At 42.9% G+C, this 26,597-nt stretch overlaps 1 protein-coding gene across 11 annotated transcripts in view; it reads right to left on the reverse strand.

The window, feature by feature from the left end:
• si:ch211-200p22.4 (phosphatidylinositol-binding clathrin assembly protein) overlaps positions 1-26,145 on the reverse strand; it is a 55,908-nt gene extending 29,763 nt beyond the window's left edge. For all 11 annotated transcript variants that reach the window (XM_041882626.1, XM_041882625.1, XM_041882622.1 and 8 more), the window contains exons 1-2: positions 24,848-26,145; positions 9,517-9,659 (exon numbers count right to left, since the gene is read on the reverse strand). In XM_041882626.1, the coding sequence (XP_041738560.1) occupies positions 9,517-9,659; positions 24,848-24,977 (273 nt within the window). In that variant the 5' untranslated portion in view covers positions 24,978-26,145. The remainder of the gene's footprint in view (positions 1-9,516; positions 9,660-24,847) is intronic.
• Positions 26,146-26,597: the final 452 nt, after the last annotated feature.

Here is a 26,597-nt window from a genome sequence, read left to right on the forward strand (position 1 = left end):
TATATATATATATATATTATATTACACAGTGGGAAAAAAAGTATTTAGCCAGCCACCAATTGTGCAAGTTCTCCCACTTAAAAAGATGAGAGAGGCCTGTAATTTTCATCATAGGTACACGTCAACTATGACAGACAAATTGAGGAAAAAAAATACAGAAAATCACATTGTAGGATTTTTAATGAATTTATTTGCAAATTATGGTGGAAAATAAGTATTTGGTCACCTACAAACAAGCAAGATTTCTGGCTCTCACAGACCTGTAACTTCTTCTTTAAGAGGCTCCTCTGTCCTCCACTCGTTACCTGTATTAATGGCACCTGTTTGAACTTGTTATCAGTATAAAAGACACCTGTCCACAACCTCAAACAGTCACACTCCAAACTCTACTATGGCCAAGACCAAAGAGCTGTCAAAGGACACCAGAAACAAAATTGTAGACCTGCACCAGGCTGGGAAGACTGAATCTGCAATAGGTAAGCAGCTTGGTTTGAAGAAATCAACTGTGGGAGCAATTATTAGGAAATGGAAGACATACAAGACCACTGATAATCTCCCTCGATCTGGGGGCTCCACGCAAGATCTCACCCCGTGGGGTCAAAATGATCACAAGAACGGTGAGCAAAAATCCCAGAACCACACGGGGGACCTAGTGAATGACCTGCAGAGAGCTGGGACCAAAGTAACAAAGCCTACCATCAGTAACACACTACGCCGCCAGGGACTCAAATCCTGCAGTGCAAGACGTGTCCCCTGCTTAAGCCAGTACATGTCCAGGCCCGTCTAAAGTTTGATAGAGTGCATTTGGATGATCCAGAAGAGGATTGGGAGAATGTTATATGGTCAGATGAAATCAAAATATAACTTTTTGGTAAAAACTCAACTCGTCGTGTTTGGAGGACAAAGAATGCTGAGTTGCATCCAAAGAACACCATACCTACTGTGAAGCATGGGGGTGGAAACATCATGCTTTGGGGCAGTTTTTCTGCAAAGGGACCAGGATGACTGATCCGTGTAAAGGAAAGAATGAATGGGGCCATGTATCGTGAGATTTTGAGTGAAAACCTCCTTCCATCAGCAAGGGCATTGAAGATGAAACATGGCTGGGTCTTTCAGCATGACAATGATCCCAAACACACCGCCCGGGCAACGAAGGAGTGGCTTCGTAAGAAGCATTTCAAGGTCCTGGAGTGGCCTAGCCAGTCTCCAGATCTCAACCCCATAGAAAATCTTTGGAGGGGAGTTGAAAGTCCGTGTTGCCCAGCGACAGCCCCAAAACATCACTGCTCTAGAGGAGATCTGCATGGAGGAATGGGCCAAAATACCAGCAACAGTGTGTGAAAACCTTGTGAAGACTTACAGAAAAGCGTTTGACCTGTGTCATTGCCAACAAAGGGTATATAACAAAGTATTGAGAAACTTTTGTTATTGACCAAATACTTATTTTCCACCATAATTTGCAAATAAATTCATTAAAAATCCTACAATGTGATTTTCTGTATTTTTTTTCTCATTTTGTCTGTCATAGTTGACGTGTACCTATGATGAAAATTACAGGCCTCTCTCATCTTTTTAAGTGGGAGAACTTTCACAATTGGTGGCTGACTAAATACTTTTTTCCCCACTGTGTATATGTATATATATATATATATATATATATATATATATATATATTTTTATATATATATATATATATATATATATATATATATATAATATATATATATATATATTTAGGCTGTCAAAAATAGCGCGTTAACGACGTTAATTAGTTGTTTGCTGTTAATTACGTCAATTTTTTTACGCATTTCACGCATGCGCAGTGTGACAAATTATTCAGGTCAGGAAAGTGGTTGGGAGCTAGAGGCGAGATGGAGCAAGGTGAGCAAAGTGGGCCTATTGACGGATTCAAATATAAAAGAATGATGATGGTACAGTTAACAAGTACAAGGTTATTTGCAAGATTTGTAAGAAGGAGTTTCAATTTCACCGGAGCTGTTCAAGCTTGAAGTACCATGTCAACGCCAAACATGCGTTTGCTGGGCCGTCAGATTCTGTCATCGCAGCCCTGGACAATCAGGAGCACAAACTCGTTTTGCCGACCGCAGCAGAGTGGGATAAACTGCAGAGGCTGGAGACACTTCTAGAGCCATGCAGGTAAATCAGTCTGTAACTTATCAAATAACATCGCTTTGATTATTTTCTGGAATGAATTAAACCAAGTCAAATATCAATAACATGTATCTATGTAAAAAATAATGATGATGATAATAATAATAATAATAATAATATGTTGATAACCACTGTTCTAATAATACACTGTCTCTGTGTGCATGTGTGTGTTTGTGTGCGTAGGTACAGTGGGGAAAAAAAGTATTTAGTCAGCCACCAATTGTGCAAGTTCTCCCACTTAAAAAGATGAGAGAGGCCTGTCATTTTCATCATAGGTACACGTCAACTATGACAGACAAAATTAGAAAAAAAATTCCAGAAAATCACATTGTAGGATTTTTAATGAATTTATTGGCATATGATGGTGGAAAATAAGTATTTGGTCAATAACAAAAAGTTTCTCAATACTTTGTTATATACCCTTTGTTGGCAATGACACAGGTCAAACGTTTTCTGTAAGTCTTCACAAGGTTTTCACACACTGTTGCTGGTATTTTGGCCCATTCCTCCATGCAGATCTCCTCTAGAGCAGTGATGTTTTGGGGCTGTCGCTGGGCAACACAGACTTTCAACTCCCCTCCAAAGATTTTCTATGGGGTTGAGATCTGGAGACTGGCTAGGCCACTCCAGGACCTTGAAATGCTTCTTACGAAGCCACTCCTTCGTTGCCCGGGCGGTGTGTTTGGGATCATTGTCATGCTGAAAGACCCAGCCACGTTTCATCTTCAATGCCCTTGCTGATGGAAGGAGGGTTTCACTCAAAATCTCACGATACATGGCCCCATTCATTCTTTCCTTTACACCAGGGTCCCCAAACTTTTTCCTGTGAGGGCCACATAACTTTTCCCTTCTCTGATGGGGGGCCGGTGTCAGTTTGTAACAGAAAAAGTGTGACGATCGTGGGGAGCTTAAAAAATGTATTGTTTTCCAGAAAGCCACACATAACCAAATAACCCTTTCCAGGTTCTTTACAGAAAAAAGTCAGGAAACAAATAATAACACTATTAATGAAATAAATAATAACTAAATAACCCTCTCTGAGTTCTTCACAGAAAAAACAGGAAATAAATAACACTATTTATGAAATAAATAATAACTAAATAACTCTCTCTGGGTTCTTCATAGAAAAAAAAGCCATGGAACATTAACTTTCTGTTGTGCCATGCACAATCTTAACAGATAAAAGTTCAGCTCAGTTGTCAGAGCAGAATCTCTCTGACACATATGAGCAGTCTCTTAAAGTTCTTGTGTTCCTTCCTTATAATCCTTTTGTAGGTTCCAGTAGGCTTGTAGACACCGCTGTTTGCAGCTCTCTCTCATCAACTTCCTGTGAAAACCACAAAGGAAGCAGGTTGAGAAACTGAACTAAGTGATACAGCACCTACACAGCACAATACATTTCACTACCAGTATGGTTGTAAAGATGGATTTTATCCCAGTAGATTTTATTATGATTATATTTGTTTATGCTCAGAATGACTCATTCAAGTCAGAAAAGTGAGCTTACCTATGTATGTTCATCAGTGTGAACTGTGGGCCTGCATCTGGCTGGTGAGAAGTTGAATATCAGGTTCCATTCTAGTTACAGCCAGTCTCAAGCACTGATGCAAATGTTCATCTGTCAATCTTGATCTCATCGGAGTTTTCAGCAGTTTCATGCGAGAAAAGGGTGTTTTTTGATGTTTGGATATGTGTCGTTTGGGAGGGCGGCATAGAAGTCAATGAGACTGTTGGGCTTGAATGCGTCTTTCAGAACATCACAGTTCTGTAACTCAGCCAACTCAAACTGATATGAAGGCTGGGCTTCATCAATGTCGGCAACAAAGGGGTTCTGAAAAAGACGGATTTCTTTTGCATGAACATGTAGTTCACTGAATCGCACACCGAACTCCGCCTTCAGCATTTCCAGTGCTTCCACACACTTTTCAGCTGGGAACGGGACCGCTGGGTTCTCTGTCGACAGGTTTTGGGTAGCAGGAAGATGGACGGTTGCGCTTTTTCACTTGTTCCAAAAGCAGCGCTAATTTCACCTCAAATGCTTTTATGTGTGAATACATGTCGCAAATGAGTTTCCCCTCGCCTTGTAGCTGCAAGTTAAGGCTGTTAAGTATTTCTGTCACGTCTGTTAAAAATGCGAGGTGCCATTTCCATTCTGGGTCGATCAGCTCTGGGACCGTTTTGTCTTTTAAATGAAGAAATGCGTTAATTTCGGGTAGCAGCTCGTAAAACGCCTCAAAACTCTGCCCCGGCTCAGCCATCGGACCTCTGTGTAGTACAGCACATCTCCGTCGTAGACTCCAGTTCAGACAGGAATTCTTGGAACTGCCTGTGTTTAAGTCCCTTTGCTCTGATGAAGTTTATGCACGACACCACAACCTTCATTACAGAATCCCACGTCAACACTTTGCAGCACAGTGCTTGCTGGTGAATTAGGCAGTGGACTCGTAGCGGGGCGGTGAGACCCCTTTTTCCAACTCCCGGTTCATGCGTCCTATTAGACCGCGAAGTTTCGCCCACCATGCTAGGAGCCCCGTCAGTCGTGATGCTAGCTAGCTTTGACCAGTCCAGGTCCAACTTCTCCATGGTTTGGCACACTTTGTCAAAAATATCCTCTCCCGTTGTAGTCCCTTTGAGACTTTGGAGGGCTGCCAGCTCCTCGCATATCTCAAAGTTTGCGCTAACTCCACGAATAAAAATGAGCAGTTGCGCTGTGTCTTGCACGTCCGTGCTCTCATCCAGTGCTAATGAAAAAAAGTCAAATTCTTTTCGTCTTCTGCTGCAGCTGGGCATATACATTACTCCCGATTTCTTCAACGCGTCTGGTGATTGTACTCGCTCGACAGACTTACGGCATTAAATGCATCTTTCTTCTCGGGACACACCTCCTCGCGACAGCATCCATACATTTCTTAACAAACTCTCCGTCAGTGAAAGGCTTACCGCTGCTTGCTATCAGTTTAGCAACCCGAAAGCTGGCCCGAACGGATGCCTGGTTCAGCTGAGCTTGGCGTATAAATGTATTCTGCTGAGATAGTAGTCCACTTTTTAGCTTTGAGAGTTTGTCTGCTCGTATTTGGCCTTGCAAGCTATCGTACTTGTCTTTGTGACGGGATTCATAGTGTCGGCGAAGATTGTATTCTTTGAATACCGCCACCGTCTCTTGACAGATGAGACAAACAGCCTTTTCTTTGCATTGAACAAAAAAATAATCGTTTGTCCACTGCAGGTTAAATACCCTGCATTCTGAATCAATTTTTCTCTTACCTAACCTTTTCGCCATTATTCCGTTCTCTCTTTGACAGGGCCGGGCCTAGGATTTTTTTTCTGGAGGCCAAATAGGAAAAAAATCCGATAGCGTCTCTGGTATTGTTCAGAGGGCGGGCCAAATGTGCTGACGGGCCGTATCCGGCCCGCGGGCCGCAGTTTGGTGACCACTGCTTTACACGGATCAGTCGTCCCTGGTCCCTTTGCAGAAAAACAGCCCCAAAGCATGATGTTTCCACCCCCATGCTTCACAGTAGGTATGGTGTTCTTTGGATGCAACTCAGCATTCTTTGTCCTCCAAACATGACGAGTTGAGTTTTTACCAAAAAGTTATATTTTGGTTTCATCTGACCATATGACATTCTCCCAATCCTCTTCTGGATCATCCAAATGCACTTCAGACGGGCCTGGACATGTACTGGCTTAAGCAGGGGGACACGTCTCGCACTACAGGATTTGAGTCCCTGGCGGCGTAGTGTGTTACTGATGGTTGGCTTTGTTACTTTGGTCCCAGCTCTCAGCAGGTCATTCACTAGGTCCCCCCGTGTGGTTCTGGGATTTTGCTCACCGTTCTTGTGATCATTTTGACCCAGGGGTGAGATCTTGCATGGAGCCCCAGATCGAGGGAGATTATCAGTGGTCTTGTATGTCTTCCATTTCCTAATAATTGCTCCCACAGTTGATTTCTTCAAACCAAGCTGCTTACCTGTTGCAGATTCAGTCTTCCCAGCCTGGTGCAGGTCTACAATTTTGTTTTTGGTGTCCTTTGAAAGCTCTTTGGTCTTGGCCATTGTGAAGTTTGGAGTGTGACTGTTTGAGGTTGTGGACAGGTGTCTTTTATACTGATAACAAGTTCAAACAGGTGCCATTAATACAGTTAACGCAGTGGAGGACAGAGGAGCCTCTTAAAGAAGAAGTTACAGGTCTGTGAGAGCCAGAAATCTTGCTTGTTTGTAGGTGACCAAATACTTATTTTCCACCATAATTTGCAAATAAATTCATTAAAAATCCTACAATGGGATTTTCTGGATTTTTTTTTCTCAATTTGTCTGTCATAGTTGACGTGTACCTATGATGAAAATTACAGGCCTCTCTCATCTTTTTAAGTGGGAGAACTTGCACAATTGGTGGCTGACTAAATACTTTTTTGCCCCACTGTATGTAACTGAGCTCCTGGGTGGAGAGGCCTATGTCTCCTGTTCTGTGGTACTACCTTCTCTCTGCCACTTGCGTCTCAAGATGGAAGCCTGTGATGAGGACCCTGCATATGTGGTGAGATTCAAGACCAAGTTCAAGGAGGACCTAGCATCCCGTCAAGAACAGCTCAACAATGCATGGCTCCAGATTGCTACAGTTTTGGATCCTCGTTTCAAAGACTTGAAATGCCTGCCCAAGACAGACAGGGAAGAGGTGTGGACCACACTTGAAGGGATGCTGCAACAAGAATCACCCAGAAGGTCTTCACAGACACATGATGATGGGCCACCCAGGAAGAAAATCAGCCTTCTGCAAATGGGCTCAGATTCAGAATCAGAAGATGAAGAGGTCCAACCTGCCATACAGAGGTACAGAGCAGAGCCCACCATTAAATTGGAGGACTGCCCCTTGAGGTGGTGGGCATCTCATTCAGGAGCCCATGAGAAGCTGGCCTCACTAGCTCACAAATATCTAGCCACTCCTGCAACCACTGTTCCCTGTGAACGACTTTTCTCAGTTGCAGGTCACATTGTGAACAAGAAAAGGTCAGCTTTACTTTCAGAAAATGTGAACAAGTTAGTTTGCCTCAGCAACTGGCTGAAAGATGATGAAGCTCAGTAGATTTGAAAGGTGATGTTCAAACAAAAAGACCAGTTTCAGTGCAACATGTTATAGTAGTTAGCAACTGGATTTTTGAGCAACTGGATTAAAGAATGGAGGAAAAGGTAAAAGATTGTTCTTTGGTTTGATTTAAAAGTTTTATTGAAAATGTTTTTTTCCACAGATGACTCAAATTGTGCAAAAATGTGGTAGGTCACTGTTATGATTTGACTACATTTATTGCTTTCTGTTCAATTGAATACTGTAAATTGTACATCCTGGTTAAGAGGAATGCCAAAGAGGAAGTGATGGAACATTACAAAGACAAATATTATGGTGTGTAGTATGTTTCAGCTTGATTTAAAACACCATTATTTGGCTGTGTTAATAAACAGACATAATATGAAAATTATGTATCTGTGTCCTGTTATTTATCTTTTGGTATGCATTTCAGAAAAAAAATGGTTAGGATTCAGGTGTAATTGCAAATAGTGATTAATCATGATTAATCCACTGAAAATTCTGATTAAAAATTTTAATCATTTGACAGCCCTAATATATATATATATATTTTTTTTACAACAGCCTAGGCCTACAGTGGCTTGCGAAAGTATTCACCCCCTTGGCATTTTTCCTATTTTGTTGCCTTACAACCTGGAATTAAAATGGATTTTTGAGGGGTGTGTATCATTTGATTTACACAACATGCCTACCACTTTGAAGATGCAAAATATTTTTTATTGTGAAACAAACAAGAAAATAAAACAGAAAACTTGAGCGTGCATAACTATTCAACCCCCCAAAGTCAATACTTTGTAGAGCCACCTTTTGCAGCAATTACAGCTGCAAGTCTCTTGGGGTATGTCTCTTTAAGCTTGGCATATCAAGCCACGCCCATTCTTCAAGGCAAAACTGCTCCAGCTCCTTCAAGTTGGATGGGTTCCGCTGGTGTACAGCAATCTTTATACCACAGATTCTCAATTGGATTGAGGTCTGGGCTTTGACTAGGCCATTCCAAGACATTTAAATGTTTCCCCTTAAACCACTCAAGTGTTGCTTTAGCAGTATGCTTAGGGTCATTGTCCTGCTGGAAGGTGAACCTCCGTCCCAGTCTCAAATCTCTGGAAGACTGAAACAGGTTTCCCTCAAGAATTTCCCTGTATTTAGCGCCATCTATCATTCTTTCAATTCTGACCAGTTTCCTAGTCCCTGCTAATGAAAAACATCCCCACAGCATGATGCTGCCACCACCATGCTTCACTGTGGGGATGGTGTTCTCGGGGTGATGAGAGGTGTTGGGTTTGCGCCAGACATATCATTTTCCTTGATGGCCAAAAAGCTTAATTTTAGTCTCATCTGACCAGAGTACCTTCTTCCATATGTTTGGGGGGTCTCCCACATGGCTTTTGGTGAACACCAAACATGTTTGCTTATTTTTTTCTTTAAGCAATAGCTTTTTGCTGGCCACTCTTCCATAAAGCCCAGCTCTGTGGAGTGTACGGCTTAAAGTGGTCCTATGGACAGATACTCCAATCTCCGCTGTGGAGCTTTGCAGCTCCTTCAGGGTTATCTTTGGTCTCTTTGTTGCCTCTCTGATTAATGCCCTCCCTGCCTGGTTCGTGAGTTTTGGTGGGCGGCCCTCACTTGGCAGATTTGTTGTGGTGCCATATTCTTTCAATTTTTTTATAATGGATTTAAAATGGGATGTTCAAAGTTTCCGATATTTTTTTTATAACCCAACCCTGATCTGTACTTCTCCACAACTTTGTCCCTGACCTGTTTGGAGAGCTCCTTGGTCTTCATGGTGCCACTTGCTTGGTGGTGCCCCTTGCTTAGTGGTGTTGCAGACTCTGGAGCCTTTCAGAACAGGTGTATATATACTGAGATCATGTGACAATTAGATTGCACACAGGTGGACTTTATATAACTAATTATGTGACTTCTGAAGGTAATTGGTTGCACCGGATCTTATTTAGGGGCTTCATAGCAAAAGGGGTGAATACATATGCATGCACCACTTTTCTGTTATTTATTTCTTTTGAATTTTTTGAAACAACTAGTTTTTTTCATTTTCACTTCACCAATTTGGACTATTTTGTGTATGTCCATTACATGGAATCCAAATAAAAATCAATTTAAATTACAGGTTGTAATGCAACAAAATAGGAAAAACGCCAAGGGGGATGAATACTTTTGCAAGGCACTGTATATGCTCTATACTGGCCCAATGCTCTAACCACTAGGCTACCTGCCACCTTGTGTGTATGTGTGTGCTCCACTCACCTCATTGCCGTACATCATGAGGTGGTGTGTAGTGATGAGGGCTTTGAAAACCACCACCCAGCTACTATTAGCTGTTCTCTCAAACAGTGTGTCTGCCAGCTGGGGGACAGAGACGTTCATCTCATTGGTGCAGTAGATCAGGTCTGAAACACACACAGAGGCGGTTAGACACAGTATAGGGACACACAGTCAGACAAACACACACACACGTCATGTTCATCTCATTCAGGTCAGGTCTGGAGGAGGGAGAGACAGAGTGGAAAGGCACACATAAACCCAGACACACAGAGTAAGATACTGTACACAGACACACACACACAAAGAGAGAGGTGGTGAGATCAGGGACAGTATGCAGATTAGAAATCAAGGACAAAAACGCTCTCACACTAACCTGCTCAGACACACACACAGTAGTGTGACCGTGAAACTGTATGATAGTTAAGAATTAAGGACAAAGGCGGTAATAGGGGATTTCACAGGACAAGGAACACACACAAGCGTGTTGTCGGACACACACAGCACAGCACAGTCCAGAGACAAACATATAGCCGATACTAGAACAAATAGGCCTGTGTAAATAGACAACATACAGTACAATGGACAGTGGCTAAACATAAGCCTATAGGCCTAAAGGGCAGAAGTAGTATCATAGTATTGCTCCACAGTGTGTGTGCTATAAGGACAACGATGTCCAATGATGAGAAAATGTTGTTTGATGTAGAGCTAGCCTGATCAATGAAACAGAACTCTACATAAACAACAATAGTATTACATCCATGGAAAGAAACCTACCATTAAAATGATAGACTGATCATGTCTTTGTCAGTGGGCAAACGTACAAAATCAGCAGGGGATCAAATACTTTTTTCCCTCACTGTATGGGCCTAAATATTCTGCTGTGTAACATGGATTTTTTAATTTAGGAGCACTGTTACGAACCCCGTGGCTTTAAATGTCTAGGGTGGATGGAAAAGAGACCCGTAACATAAATCATGCAAATTAGAATCGTGACATGGAACAGTGAGAACAAAAACTACACGAGAACCATAAACTACCGTCAAACATAAAATGTTTATTTTGAACACACTGTAAAAGGTTTGGGAAAAAGGGCTGAGCAGGACCCAAGAAATGAAACAATAGTGTAAAAAACTCCTAAACTGATCTTGCCTGCCTCAAGAACCGCTAAGCTACTGCTAAGCATACAAAAATTACAGTGGGTGGTCCGCTCAGGTCTAACTAGTGTTTTTAGACAGTTTTCTTCCTACGGGTAATGTATGCCCAAGGGCAACTTGCTTAAATCCCCCTTTTCCCAGAAACACACAACAAAGTTACCAAACAGAGTAACCAGCAAATGAGTGAGTACACAAAACACAGGACACCACAGTATCCATACTCACATACGGAAAATAGTCTCTCTCTACAAACACAACTGACTGGCTTTTAAACAATGGGATGTGTGATTGAAAAACCAGAAACAGGTGGTGCAATGCAGAGGAATGTCCACTGATTGGTCCACCTCAGCAATCAGCAGACACCCCAACGACCACCAATCAGGAACATACAGGACACCTGTGATTAGGGCAGAAGGAGAGGAAAAACACAAAAAGACACAGGATACCTGTATCCGTAACAAGCACCAGTGCACGCATAGCAAAATTCTAGCTTTATTACCTCATCTTTTTTGTGCTCCTACATTTCTGTGTGCGCGCCTACATTTTTCAACAACTTTTATTGCCACCAACTCATTCTGTGCGTGTCAATAATGTGGATTTTATAATAAGGCTATTTCCATTCTATTTCGATGGTAAACCATCCTTCCTTCCTCCCTCGGTTCTCCCTCTCTTTCATCTGTTTTGTTCCATGCTGTGGGACACTATAGGGTACACACTACTCACACACCTGGTTACGCCTTGTTAAACTATAGTAAGTCTGCCCCATTGGGCTTGGACACACAATCTTCTTAATGTAGATGTGGGGTTTGTATATAAGATGGGCGTCTATCTCTGAACATGACAAACATAGGTAAAGTAAATCACTCACTAACCAGGTTTCAATCCAACAATTTCCTGTGGATGAATTACCTGACGCATGACACGACCGTGCTGATGGAAACAGACAATTTGTTCATTCGACATGGTGGGATCCTTTTGTGTCTGTAAAATTAACTATGCGAGAAATGGCGATGGAAACGCCTTTATTCCCAAATATTGATATACAGTGCATTCGGAAAGTATTCAGACCCCTTCACATTTTGTTACATTCCAGCCTTATTCTAAAATTGATTAAAATTGTTTTTTTCCCCTCATCAATCTACACACAGTACCCCATAATGACAAAGCAAAAACAGATTGTTCGATTTTTTTGCAATTGTATATAAAAACAATACATTTACATAATTATTCAGACCCTTTCCTCAGTACTGTGTCTTCTTGGATATGACGCTACAAGCTCGGCACACATGTATTTGGGGAGTTTCTCCCATTCTTCCCATTTCCAGGTCTTTCTAGAGATGTTTGATCTGGTTCCAGTCCGGGCTCTGGCTGGGCCACTCAAGGACATTCAGAGGCATGTCCCAAAGCCACTCCTGTGTTGTCTTGGCTGTGTGTTTAGGGTCATTGTCCTGTTGGAAGGTGAACCTTCGCCCCAGTCTGAGGTCCTTAGCACTCTGGAGCAGGTTTTCATCAAGGATCTCTCTGTACTTTGCTCCGTTCATCTTTCCCTCGATCCTGACTAGTCTCCCAGTCCCTGCCGCTGAAAAACATCCCCACAGCATGATGCTGCCACCACCATGTTTCACCGTAGGGATGGTGCCAGGTTTCCTCCAGATGTGACGCTTGGCATTCAGGCCAAAGAGTTCACTCTTGATTTCATCAGACCAGAGAATCTTGTTTCTCATGGTCTGAGAGTCTTTAGGCACCTTTTGGCAAACTCCAAGCGGGATATCATGTGCCTTTTACTGAGGAGTGGCTTCCGTCTGGCCACTCTAAAATAAAGGCATTTTATGTGTGCTGCAGAGATGGTTGTCCTTCTGGAAGGTTCTCCCATCTCCTCAGAGGAACTCTGGAGCTCTGTTAAAGTGACCATCGGGTTCTTGGTCACCTCCCTGACCAAGGCCCTTCTCCACCGATTGCTCAGTTTGGCCAGTTTATTTTAAATACATTTTTATTGCAGAACACACAAAAAAAACGGTCTGGCAGGTACAGCACACATCATATGTACATCAGATTAGTTACAGTAACATCTTTGAATTAGACAACTTTAAGAACGAAACTCATTTTTCCCGGTATTCTTGGCCTCTCTACCTGCGTTCTTCAAATAACCGACTACATGTTGTGAGATCCTCCCACTATGACTCGGTAAACCATGCAGTTTATTAGCTACAGATTAAATAAGTTATGATGAACTTCACAGGGTGGTGAAAGTGCGCCTGATGAGCTTGATGCTCTTTTGTGATAAATATTGAGGTCTTATTCTGGTGACATGATGATTGATGGTTGGCTGCTGTTTGACAAATAAAAATAATATCGCTCTTATAATAATCTCCTAATGTAGGTAGCCTACCCCCACTGTATCTGCAAGCTGTTGGCACAACAGTTTTTGTGACAACCCCATCAGTAGAGCTGAAAATGCAATGGAAACCCATTTAACTTGTATTTTTCATCCGATACATGGGAATTTAACCGCAAACATTTTTATGTGCACTACGTCATCACGCACAGACTTTCATCCGTAATAAGTCCGTTTGATGGAAACATCTCTGGTGTAAAAATGCGCATGTTATTTTATGCAGATTTTTGAATATTTGCATGAAAATCTGTCGCAAATAGGATAGAAACCTAGCTACTGAGACACACACACACACACACACACACACACACACACACACACTATAGAATAAAAAATAAATCATTTCATATACAGCGTTTCCCCTAAGCAGTGCTATGGTCAGATGACATGAAACTAGAGCTCTTTGACTACGCACATCAATGGTGGGTTTGGCCTTCAAAAGAACAACACAGAAAATACCTGGTCCCTAATGTAAAATATGGTGGTGGATCTTTGATTTATGGGCTATTTTGCTTCCACTGGTCCTGGGGCCCTTGTTAAGGTCAACAGCATTGTGAACTTTACCAAGTACCAGGACATTTTAGCCAAAAACCTGGTTGCCTCTGCCAGAACGATGAAACTTGGCCGCAAGTGGATCTTCCAGCAAGACAATAACCCCAAGCACACATCCAATGTTGACCCTCATCTTTTAATTGTTATTTTTTACTTGTTAACCAAAATTACATTTTACATTTAAGTCATTTAGCAGACGCTCTTATCCAGAGCGACTTAGTTTTAGTGAGTGCATACATTTATTCATACTCAATTTATTTTTCTTAGCAATTGTATTGCTCGTCTTTATCAAGGGATCCAACTGTATGTGAAAACAGCACATTTCAAATGGAACCCTATTCAAGTGAAAGTGAGAGAGAATAGAGTACAGCATATAGAGTGGCTGCATGGTGAGCAGAGCGGGCCAGACTGGCTAGTTCCATCTGGGGCGTGGTGGATCTCATCTTATACAGCCTGCAATCTGCAGAAACCCTGCCCATGCATGGCTGAACAATTCCTATTTTTCCCTCTCATCTTCTCTTTTCTTCCCCCCCTCTCTTCTCCCCCCCCCCCTCTCTCCTCTTCCCCCCCTCTCTCCTCTTCCCCCCCTCTCTCCTCTCCCCCCTCTCTTCTCTTCCCCCCTCTCTTCTCCCCCCCTCTGGCCAGCCACCAGCCAGTATTCAAGAGCTACTGTGAAAATCCACATGCCAACTAGACTCAGTAGCGTGTATGCGCATTCTGTGGCTCTCTACATATGGCGGCAATGTGTAACAATCACACTGAATATCATACATCATGTCACAAATCTACACAGATATTTTAGAACACCATAGACATTCTAAAACACCAAATACATTCTATACCGTAGAACACCAAAGACAACAGGTGTTTCCAAACTTTTTGGGGATGGGGACCCCTTTTGTACCCCCTCAAAATCAGAACATAACTCAGACTTTAAAGTGTGACACAAATAGCATACAAGGAGTTTTACTATGACTGCTGCAGTGCATGGGCAGACCAACAACGTCTCGGGCCCGGTGAAATAACGTTTTAAAGGCCCCACTTTTCGCATCGGTGAGAAAATGTTGCAGTTTTAAAGCTAATTTCCTGCAACTACACATTTTCCCATGGGGCATAGAGACAATTTTGCAGTTAAAGATTAAATTACAGTGCAATTATGTTCAAAACCACATTTTTAGGGAATACAAAAAGTACTGAGTTGAAAACTCTCATTGGCTTACTGTGGATCCCTGTGAGCCTCCCAGGTGCTATTGTGCATCTAAGGGTATATTAGATGAATAATATTATATTGTATTGAATTGTATTGCACGCTCTAAACTTTTCACAGACCCCTTGGCCAAATTAGTTTAATCAGTTGTTTCTAGCAATAAATAAATAAAAAATATATAAATACTACATATAAAAACTGATCTGGCAGCGGACCCCCTGCAGCACACCCGCGGACCCCAGTTTGAGAATCATTGTTCTAGAACGCCTAAGACATTTTAGAACACTAGAGAGATTCCACAACAGCGAAAATGCGGAGAGATTGACAGTGCGAGACAAAGAGGGGAGTGTGCGTGTGTCTGTACACAGCTGTATTGTTCCTTCCAGCATGGTTCAACAGGGCTGGCATGACCTTTGCCCTCTGGATAGCACTGGTCAGTACACGTAACGGGCAGCTCCTGGTACAGGCCTGAACTTCAGGCTCTTACCTCATCATCACACACACACAGGGTAAAGGACAATAGGCTGGGAGCGGGAGAGGCAAAGGACTGTGGTGGGGTGAGAGACAGCGCAAACTAGAGAGGAAGGATAGCTAGGCCTTTCAACGGACATGAAGTCAGTCAAGTCAAGTGATCCTCTTTCAAAGGAAGCATTTGAAGCCTATTTTTAAAGCCTCTAGCTAAGTGTACATAACAAAAATCCTGCTCAAATCAACAATGAAGTACAGTCAGGGGCCGAGGACAGGAAGCTGTTGTAGACTATTGAGATGCATCTCTAGTGTGTGAGTTGAGGGGAGAGGTTAGGTGAAGTGAGTTGTAGCACACGGTAGCTAGCCTGCCTGACCTAGTAGGGGAGGAAGCTGTTTCAGACTATTGAGATGCAGCCCTAGTGTAAGAGTTGAGGAGAGGAAGAGGTAGTGAATTGTAGCACACGGTAGCTAGCAGTGCCTAAAACTAACGTTTTTGTTTACCAACCACTGTGTCAGGTAGATTGAAAAAATGTACTAGCCAATCAGATTGTTTTACCAGCCCAAATATGTATTTTCTTCACCATAATTACACACAAAAAGAAAACGAACTACTTAATAATGTTTATAAAGCAAGAAATGTATTACTAATAAGAAATATGTGGTATATTGCTCGATTTAATGACTCCAGTCATCCCCTGTGCCTGTGAGAATCTCACTAGTAGAGGCCGACAATGTCTCTTTTTGCTAGCAGTGGAAGCAAACAAACATTGAAAAGCAACCTAGCATGTGAACAAAACAATGTAAATAGCCAAAAAACACAAGGACGAAGTCTCGCTTTAGTAGACTTTTAAGTAAATTAGACTAACTTTTATGCTTGTGCGCATTGCTTCTAAAAAAGAATCTTTCAGCACCTCACTCACAATGCTCACAGCCCCCCAGACAGGCAGTGTTGTTGCGCAAGGTGAGATAGCTATAACGTTACGATTCAGATTTTTATGAAATGCTCGCACTGTAGAGCCCTGAGTGTGACCACTCTCCAATGTGGCTGATGAATTAGACATTCTTACCCGCCAATGCCAAAATCTACCCACATTTGGCAGGTAGCGGGTGTTAATTTTCGGACCTGGTAGCTACCCTGACCTGTGGTCAAACCAGTGTTTCCGCTGCAGTCATTTTGCTGTGGCGCTGCGCCAATTCAAAATCATTGCCACCACGCCAAAAAAATAAAGGGACATGAAAACATTGTGCACTTTGAAGATACTAGAACAGTCCAGAATTACCTTTCCTCTGCAAAGAAAACGAGTAATGAATAGAACAATCGGACCACCCCAAAGTAGAATAGTTTATCTATTTACCTAGTCGGCTTGTTGTTGTGTGTTCTATGCAAGATAAATATTCTGCTCGAGGTGCATTCAAGTTTACAAGTGCCATAGAGATGGAAACATTCTGACAACCAGTCAATGTACAACAATTCTTGCAATCGTTTACAGTGAGGGAAAAAAGTATTTGATCCCCTGCTGATTTTGTACGTTTGCCCACTGACAAAGAAATTATCAGTCTATAATTTTAATGGTAGGTTTATTTGAACAGTGAGACAGAATAACAACAACAAAATCCAGAAAAACGCATGTCAAAAATGTTATACATTTATTTGCATTTTAATGAGGGAAATAAGTATTTGACCCCCTCTCAATCAGAAAGATTTCTGGCTCCCAGGTGTCTTTTATACAGGTAACAAGCTGAGATTAGGAGCACACTCTTAAAGGGAGTGCTCCTAATCTCAGCTTGTTACCTGTATAAAAGACACCTGTCCACAGAAGCAATCAATCAGATTCCAAACTCTCCACCATGGCCAAGACCAAAGAGCTCTCCAAGGATGTCAGGGACAAGATTGTAGACCTACACAAGGCTGGAATGGGCTACAAGACCATCGCCAAGCAACTTGGTGAGAAGGTGACAACAGTTGGTGCGATTATTCGCAAATGGAAGAAACACAAAAGAAATGTCAATCTCCCTCGGTCTGGGGCTCCATGCAAGATCTCATCTCGTGGAGTTGCAATGATCATGAGAACGGTGAGGAATCAGCCCAGAACTACACGGGAGGATCTTGTCAATGATCTCAAGGCAGCTGGGACCATAGTCACCAAGAAAACAATTGGTAACACACTACGCCGTGAAGGACCGAAATCCTGCAGCGCCCGCAAGGTCCCCCTGCTCAAGAAAGCACATATACATGCTCGTCTGAAGTTTGCCAATGAACATCTGAATGATTCAGAGGAGAACTGGGTGAAAGTGTTGTGGTCAGATGAGACCAAAATGGAGCTCTTTGGCATCAACTCAACTCGCCGTGTTTGGAGGAGGAGGAATGCTGCCTATGACCACAAGAACACCATCCCCACCGTCAAACATGGAGGTGAAAACATGATGCTTTGGGGGTGTTTTTCTGCTAAGGGCACAGGACAACCTCACCGCATCAAAGGGACGATGGACGGGGTCATGTACCGTCAAATCTTTGGTGAGAACCTCCTTCCCTCAGCCAGGGCATTGAAAATGGGTCGTGGATGGGTATTCCAGCATGACAATGACCCAAAACACACGGCCAAGGCAACAAAGGAGTGGCTCAAGAAGAAGCACATTAAGGTCCTGGAGTGGCCTAGCCAGTCTCCAGACCTTAATCCCATAGAAAATCTGTGGAGGGAGCTGAAGGTTTGAGATGCCAAACGTCAGCCTCGAAACCTTAATGACTTGGAGAAGATCTGCAAAGAGGAGTGAGACAAAATCCCTCCCTCCGGTAAAATGCCACCCTAACTCAAAATAATTTGTGATGAGACAGATGACATTTTTAATTGAGCAAGAGTAGTGGCAAGCAGGGAAAGTGTTGAGGGAGACATAAAGTGGTTTCTGTGAGAAGTGTTGTCCCGGGTGGTGGGTTACACCAAGTCACCCTAACAGGTAGGCCTACATTATATTCACTGCTTATGCAAGTTTTTTGGGACATACAATTCATCAATCTGTCCCTAACTAGTTAAAAGATCAGATTTGAGATCTAGCTAATGCAGATAAGCAACCCCATGCTTAAGCCTATTTATTTATAGCCACTATGCTGCATCAGTTGGGCTACAGGTGATAATGCTTATTGCTAATAGCATACATGATAACATGGACCACCCCCCCCGCCTTCTGTACTGCCTTCCTAATGCAAAGTGCTCCTCTTTAATAACAGCGGGGCAGGTGGGAGAAAGAGGAGGAGGGTACCAGGTGGAAGGCAGACTACATCTGGTCAGCTATCTATGCTATCTAGTGGGAAGACTATTAAAGAGGAGCACTTTGCATATCTTATAATCTCCTGCTGCCTCCCTGCCTCAAACACACACCGAAAAGAGGATTCCCCTGCTTGAATACACATATCCCTCAGAGAGAGAGATGGAGGAGGGAAAGACAGCAGATGGTTTAGAAATAGCTTGAGTTTATAAAGTTAATCCTCTCACTTTTATCTCCTCCGTGACTGTCTTTCCCCGTTTTAGATTCTCCAGTTCTGTTCTTATGACGACCCAGGCATGATTGTGATTGAGTTAAGAACTACGTCTGCGTGGAGAAGATTCTAGATTCCTCCACAACAATGGAATGTGTCTGTCTGTGTAGAAGGATGAAACATGGAAGAACATTCCACAATTCCTTTTATTCCAAAACAATAATTATGCTACCACAGGCGCTGGTGAAATGATCAATTGCTCATTGAAGTAAATCATCTATTTTCAGCTCTGATACATCAAGGGGGGTGGGGGTTGTGTGTGTGCGAGAGACAGCGAGAGAGAGAAAGAAAAGGAAACCAGAGCATGGAGCTGCTGAAAAAGAAGCCAAATCCATTCTGAACTGGAGCCACTGCTGTTCTGTACTGCCTTCCTAACAATCCAACTGAATCATGTATTCAAATCGAATTATGCCTATGATGTGACTAAAGCTACATTACTTCTATTGAATCTCTTCAGCAGGTTACAATTGCTGCAGACTTTAGGCCAAACCAAGAGATACCACTTCAGTCCAGGGGAGTAGGAGTGCTGATCTAAGATCAGTTTTCCCTTTTAGATCATAATGAATACGGTTATATTGACAGGGAGGACCTGATCCTAGATCAGGACTCCTACTCAGAAACTTTATGAATACTGACTCCCTCTCTGTAGAAGTCTGATAAGGAGTCCTTATAAGACACTGATCTAAGGTCAGTTTGGCGTATTCACCCCTCTCATTCCCTCTATCGCCACCTCTCTCACCATTTCAGTCCTTTGCTCTCCCGTGCTCTCATCCCCTCTCCATTTCCGCCCCTAAACCACCTCCTCCCTAGGGCTGGGCGATATGGCATAAAAATCATATCTAGATTTTTTTCCAACTTATGGGCGTTTCACGATATATATATCTCACATTTTGTTTTCTCTAAATAAGCATTGTTGTACAATTAAAGGTCAAATACACTGCATTTCAAACAGTCAGCAATACTTTAATGAATTCAGGGCTTGTGAAGTTACACCTAGGCTAAATGTAAGCCTTCCACAACCATAAGACCCACTAAGAATGTAATTATTTTATCAAAATCTGTTTTTTTTATGCAATAATCACTGATCTGGCTTTCAAGTCTGTCTATGGAAATGCCCTTTGTTACAAATGTAACCAGAACCATGCATAATGTACATTCAGTAATAATGACTAACTTCTTGTAGCAGGCATTAGGCTATAGAAAATTAACACAGGTCTCACCAACAATCTCAAGCCCACGTGCTAGTGATTAGCCAGCTAAGCTTTATATTTTTAAGTTTAGCCAACTTGAATCTATTTTTTAGCTAACAAGGTTGAACAGTTGAATTGTTATGAACACACCCTTCTGTCTGTCTTCAACTGCTTGAAAAGCAAGTTAGCCTGCCCACTTTGTTCAGATGTTGAAATCAAGTGGCCTACCTTATTTCTCAGAATGAGAACGAGTTGCCAATTCCTTATACAAATTGTGTTTTATGATTATTGCACATCTATAAAACACAGATTAGACAGCTAGTATAATGGTCTTTGGCTAAAATGCTGCTAGCGGTACCCCAATGCCGCGCGCAAAGAACTGAGCATTCATTTTGATACTCTCGTTTTAGTAGTGTCTGCTCTGCGGGCAATTTGAGTTAGTTCAGACATAAAAAGGGTATCGTTAGAAAAGTGAACTTCTCTATTACAGTAAAACAATGTCTCAATGTGTTCGTGTCCATATGACCAATTCTGTAGGACCAAACTTCAAATGCAAATAGAGAGTTGAAACCGCTTGTCAGAGAGGAATATGTGATCTCTCAACTTTGTTGGCATGAGAGGCATGGGGAAGACAAATATTTTTTTAAACAAACCCAATTGATCTACTTGGGACAAGCTAGCTAGCTACCGCCAAGAAGAGGACGAGTACCATTTGTGCCTTACTGAATATGCATGACGTTGTTCATTAGGAAAACACCCACTACGTAGTGCACTCGTCCAAAACAAAGTAATCGCTATAAACAATTATGTAAGTCAAGTCTACCAAACTTAGTGCACTCTGTTACAGATTCTAGTTTTGGAAACAGAAAACTGTATGGAGATCAAATGTTTAATTGATGAGAAAATTATCCCACTGCTGGCCACTGGGCTTCCTCTCACCACCATATTTGGTAGTGAGAGGAAACGCCAACCGGATGCTTCACATTTATGCATCCGGTGAAATATCTGTCTCATTATTGTGGGGGAGAGCTTGGTGTGTGTGTAAACCATAAAGGAAGAGGCGAAGCGAGAGGTTTCACTCTCGCTAAAATCTGTCCAAAAAAAACCCAATGCGTTTCTATGGGCTTATTTTGGATCTAAGCTTGTCGCCAGCCTTCCCGCCTTTGGGACAACGACTCCCATTGTTAGGGCGAAGACATACATCTCGTCATTATATAAAGATATCTGGTGTAAATCAAAAGGTGCACACAGCACAGAGGAGCGAAAGAGACGAGACCAAGTGGACATAAAAAAAATCATAAAAACTAAAAATAACAAAACCTTGATTGTTGCGATAGGCATTTGGAATAAAAAAAACTTTTATTTGATATATCGCCCAGTCCTACTACTCCCACTCTCTACGACTGTTGAGGACAGCCACAGACAGAGAGAGCGAGAGCTCGTGCGAGGCAAGTGAGACGAGCGCGCGAGCGAGAGAGCCAGGGGAGGGGAGGAAGGTAGTCTGAAGGTACACAACAAGCCGACAGACAGACACAGCCAAAGGACCCAGCTAGACAGGCTAAAAATACCCTAATGTGAGCACGTGTAGAGGACAGGCGCACTGAAATGTTCCACACACACACAGCTCCTAGACAGTTAGCCAGCAGTCCACTACAAAGAAACTAACACACACGCCCCCGCACCTTATACACACTACTACAGAGCACTATCCTATTTCCGGCCTATGTTTGAAAAGGGTTTTTCCACTGTCTAGGGCCCAGCACTTGGCTGCTTGCTAAAACCTAGCTGGCTCCACAGTGAACCTTGTGCTGGCTCACACACAGGTTAAGGTGAGGACAGGGATTCTGCAGACAGTTTCTCTTTGCAATGGGGGCTCAGCCTATAGGGAGGAGGTCAGAGACCTGGCCGTGTGGTGCCAGGATAACAACCTCTCCCTCAACGTGATCAAGACAAAGGAGATGATTGTGGATTACAGGAAAAAGAGGACCGAGCACACCCCTATTCTCATCGACAGGGCTGTAGTGGAGCAGGTTGAGAGCTTCAAGTTCATTGGTGTTCACATAACCAACAAACTATCTTGGTCCAAACATACCAAGACAGTCATGAAGAGGGCACGACAAAGCCTATTCCCCCTCAGGAGACTGAAAATATTTGGCATGGGTCCTCAGTTCCTCAAAACGTTCTACAGCTGCACCAACAATTGTATCCTGACTGGGTGCATCACTGCCTGGTATGGCAACTGCTCGGCCTCCGACCGCAAGGCACTACAGAGGGTAGTGCGTACGGCCCAGTACATTACTGGGGCCAAGCTTCCTGCCATCCAGGACCTCTATACCAAGCGGTGTCAGAGGAAGGCCCTAAAAATTGACAAAGACTCCAGCCACCCTAGTTCATAGACTGCTCTCTCTGCTACCGCACAACAAGCGGTACCAGAGCGCCAAGTCTAGGTCCAAAAGGATTCTTAACAGCTTCTACCCCCAAGCCATAAGACTCCTGAACAGCTAATCAAATGGCTACCCGGACACCACCCCCTCTTTTACGCTGCTACTACTCTCTGTTTATTATCTGTACATATTACCTCAATTACCTTGACTAAACGGTACATTGACTCTGTACCGGTACCCCCTGAATATAGCCTCGCTACTGTTATTTTTACTGTTATTTTACTTATCTATTGTTTACTTAACACTTATTTTTCTTAACTGCATTGTTGGTTAAGGGCTTGTAAGCATGTCACTGTAAGGTCTACACCTGTTGTATTCAGCGCATGTGACAAATACAATTTGATTTGGTTGATGATCCCTGCTCTAAATATAAGTTATCATCAAGTCACAACAAGGCCCACTTCAAATGCAGACATCAGCGAATGCAATGCCGCGCCTGGGCCTGGATTCATCACCTTTGAATGGACAGCACCTCAAATGCAGCGCCAAAGCTCATCCGAAACAGGTATAGTCAGCGGAGCTCTGTGGTGCTGAATGGAAAGCGCATCCATCTTGTATTTTCTATAGGTCACCCCATTTTACTGTTAGATTTTTTTTTTTTACGTTTCTTGACCAGTTAATGAGGGTGGGTTAGTCGGCAGCAAAATCCTTAGTTGGTAACATGATCTGGACAACGATTTTGAGGTCAAAAATGGCCAGAACATTCCATGTTCCCGCAGAAACAGACTCAACCACACGAATGCCTGGCCGTCCTGTCTTCAGCCAGCTGTGCGTTCCACACACACCAAAAAAAGGTTTTTGGGTAATGACTGATTTAATTTTCGTGACTGTCTTCATCAACAACTGTCAGTTAAACTGTTATATGGTAATTGTGCCAACCCCCTCTCTAGGAAATGGCTTCAAAACACAATTTATTTTCTCCAATGACGTGTATATATCAGGCTAGGCTGATGATAGGGCTGCTGCCTGCAACTGTGGGGACACCAGTTACAAGAAAACACCATGACACAACACCAGTTATGATACAACAGTTATGATACAATGTAATATAGCCTAGCTACAGCTAACTACTAAACATTTTGACAGCAGAGTAGAGTGGAGACACCAGTTCTTATACACCAGTCTAGCATTGTACTAAGCATTCTACACCAGTCTAGAGTTATACTAAGCATTTTAACAGCGCAACATCCTGTATTGCTATAGCAGAGTAGCATGGGGACACCCCTTATAATATGGATACCAGTTATGACAAAACTATAAAGCAATCCTTAGCATTGTAACAGCTGCAAAGATGTCTCCTCCTCTGCTTCCTGTAACATCTGTTCCAGAGGCTTGACTCATCAACTCTTTTTTTATACTTGAACTTCGCTTTCATTGATCCTGCTTCCTCAATGACCTTCAGTCTCTTCACATAGACAGTGGTGACATTACAGCAACAAATAATGGCACAATAGCCACTGGAACACGACTAGACCTCAAGCTCAAATGAAACTTGATTGTCCCTGAGGGAAATTGGTTTTGCAGTAAGAAAGGCAGATGCAACAAGAACCATACCACATCATATGGCAGGTAGCCTAGCAGTTAAAGTTTTGGGCCAGTAACCAAAAGGTTGCTGGTCCGAATCCCCGAACCGACTAGGTGAAAAATCTGTCGACGTGCGCTTGAGCAAGGTAATTAACCCTAACTGCTCCTGTAAGTCGCTCTGGATAAGACAAAAAATGTAAATATTATGACCAGGAAGGAATGGCAAAGGCAACACGGGAGACAGGTATAAGCTACCACCACCCACCATGCTAACAAAATTAACGACCAGTGTCTACTGTCCAAACATGGACAGCGGGGGATAATCAATCATCCACAGAAATGTTTGACAAATGTCAGTTAAGATAGTGTCTGCTTGCTACAGCGAAATTCTAGCTAGGAAGTGGCTACACTGTGATATTTTACATTGACATTTTAGTCATTTAGCAGACGCTCTTATCCAGAGCGACTTACATGAGCAATTAGGGTTAAGTGCCTTGCTCAAGGGCACATCGACAGATTTTTCACCTAGTCGGCTCGGGGATTAGAACCAGCGACCTTTCGGTTACTGGCACAACGCTCTTAACCACTAAGCTACCTGCCGCCATCTAGCGAGCTAGCTACATTATTGGTATGTCTGGTTTTGATCAAAACACTATGTGCACACACACACACACACACACAGAGAAACAGACAGACCGAGACACCACTCACACACAACATAAATATGCAAGCAGGCAGAGACAGAGATACACCCCCCCCCACACACAGACCCCCCCACCCCCACCACACACAGACCCCCCCACCCCCCCACCCCCCACCCCCCACCACACACACACACGATACTCACAATCAAGGTGTTTCTTCTTGGGGGCGCTGACTTCGTGCGTCGTGGCCTTGCACACGGCTTTGCTGATAGCCGACCCGGTCATGCTGTGCTGTGCCGCGGCGATCCGATCCGTTATAGACTGTCCTGACATTGTGTTTCAATGTTTCGCTACAACCCCCACAATAATTAGCTAGATGATCAACACACACACGGTCCAATGATTGGATATTAGCTGACGCGCGTAACACCAGTGATGACAAGTGTGTGGAGGTTTCAGGCCACGTCAATCGTTTCCTTGACAAAAAAATGTGGTATGACGTCTAGTCCATTGTCGTTGAAAAATGTATTTGTTGCAACATGTGTATTAGCTAACTAACGTTACCTAACTACGGTAACTTAGTTCAAATCCAGCGCACAATAATAATTTTAAACTAACTAACTGCCCTGGTACTCCTGAAAAGGCAAATCAGTGAGCAGTTAACTAACTCTCTATAATTAGCAAGGTAGCTATTCTGTATAATAAAATATCTAGCTAACAAATATGGGCTAGCTTGTGTTAACTTATATTTCCGTTGGAGCATTCAATCCAGGAAAGAGTCTCACTGTGCAATTTGTAAACATAAATGTCAGCTCGATGGCTACAAATAAACATAACTAGCTAACTAGCAGCCTAGATGCCAACGTTAAATTGGCGAAATAGCTAACGTTAGAGCAGTCCACTGCCTGGCGAGCTACCTATGTGCCCGGAATTCAAATCAAAGTTTAGCTAATTTAGCAACATTAGCTAGATAGCTTACTCGCTAGTAACAGTTATCTAACATCAAATCCTTCTTCTGAGTTCTTGACTTCAACTTCCACTGACGTTTTGTGTGTTTAGGCTACCTTGAACAGAGCAGACCCTCGGCTTCGAGCGACACATAACGACGAAGGGGAACCTAAATTAAACTGTCAAACTTGCCAACTTGTCTTGAACTTCAGACTAGAAGCAGACGGACCCAAGGGAGACAAGACAGTAGCCCGCTGTCTAGCCTTCCTACTAGCACTACCGCTCAAATCTAGCTAGCTGACGGCGGAGAACGTTGGTTCGGGGTTCTTTCTCAACCTGCTTCCTTCGAGTTTGGTGCCAGGAGTGGAACACCCCTTTGTGTTACGTAATTAGTCCGATATATCCATAAAATTGGCTTCAATTTTCTTTCAAACCCCAAATCTCAGTAACGTTAACCGACGCGTCTTGACATCCAACTCACATCGTCTGCTTTTTCTTTATTCTGCTTCTTGGATGTGTAGTGGCTGGTGCTTGGCTTTTCTCGCTGCCTATGTCCGGCAGACAAAATGGCAGCGTAGGAATCAGCTGATCTAAGAAATACTTGATTGGATGGGACTTGGAGAGTGGGCGAATTCGTTTTGCATGGCCAAGTGACCCAGCTGAATGCCTTTACACGTTTTAGAGTATACCCTTACTTCCATTGGTCCTTAAGTGTAATCTCCACTCAGCCGGGGCACCGGGCCATGCAAAACGAACTCGCCCAATGTGTCTGAAATTTAAGGTGGAAATGTGACGATAGTTGTGGAATGTCTGAGACAAATACAGAAATGTAGCAAGTTTTATTGGACAATTTTTTTTGTATAGTGTTTTTACCTAATCAAAATCTGACATTTTCATTCGAGGAAATATATGCGCTGTAAATATCATCTTTACAAAGTCATCTTTACAAATGTAAGGTTTCAATTATTTCTTAGACTGTGTCCTTGATTGACTCGTGAGCTCTAA

This window comes from Coregonus clupeaformis, chromosome 8, assembly GCF_020615455.1.
Source record: "Coregonus clupeaformis isolate EN_2021a chromosome 8, ASM2061545v1, whole genome shotgun sequence".
Taxonomy (NCBI): domain Eukaryota; kingdom Metazoa; phylum Chordata; class Actinopteri; order Salmoniformes; family Salmonidae; genus Coregonus; species Coregonus clupeaformis.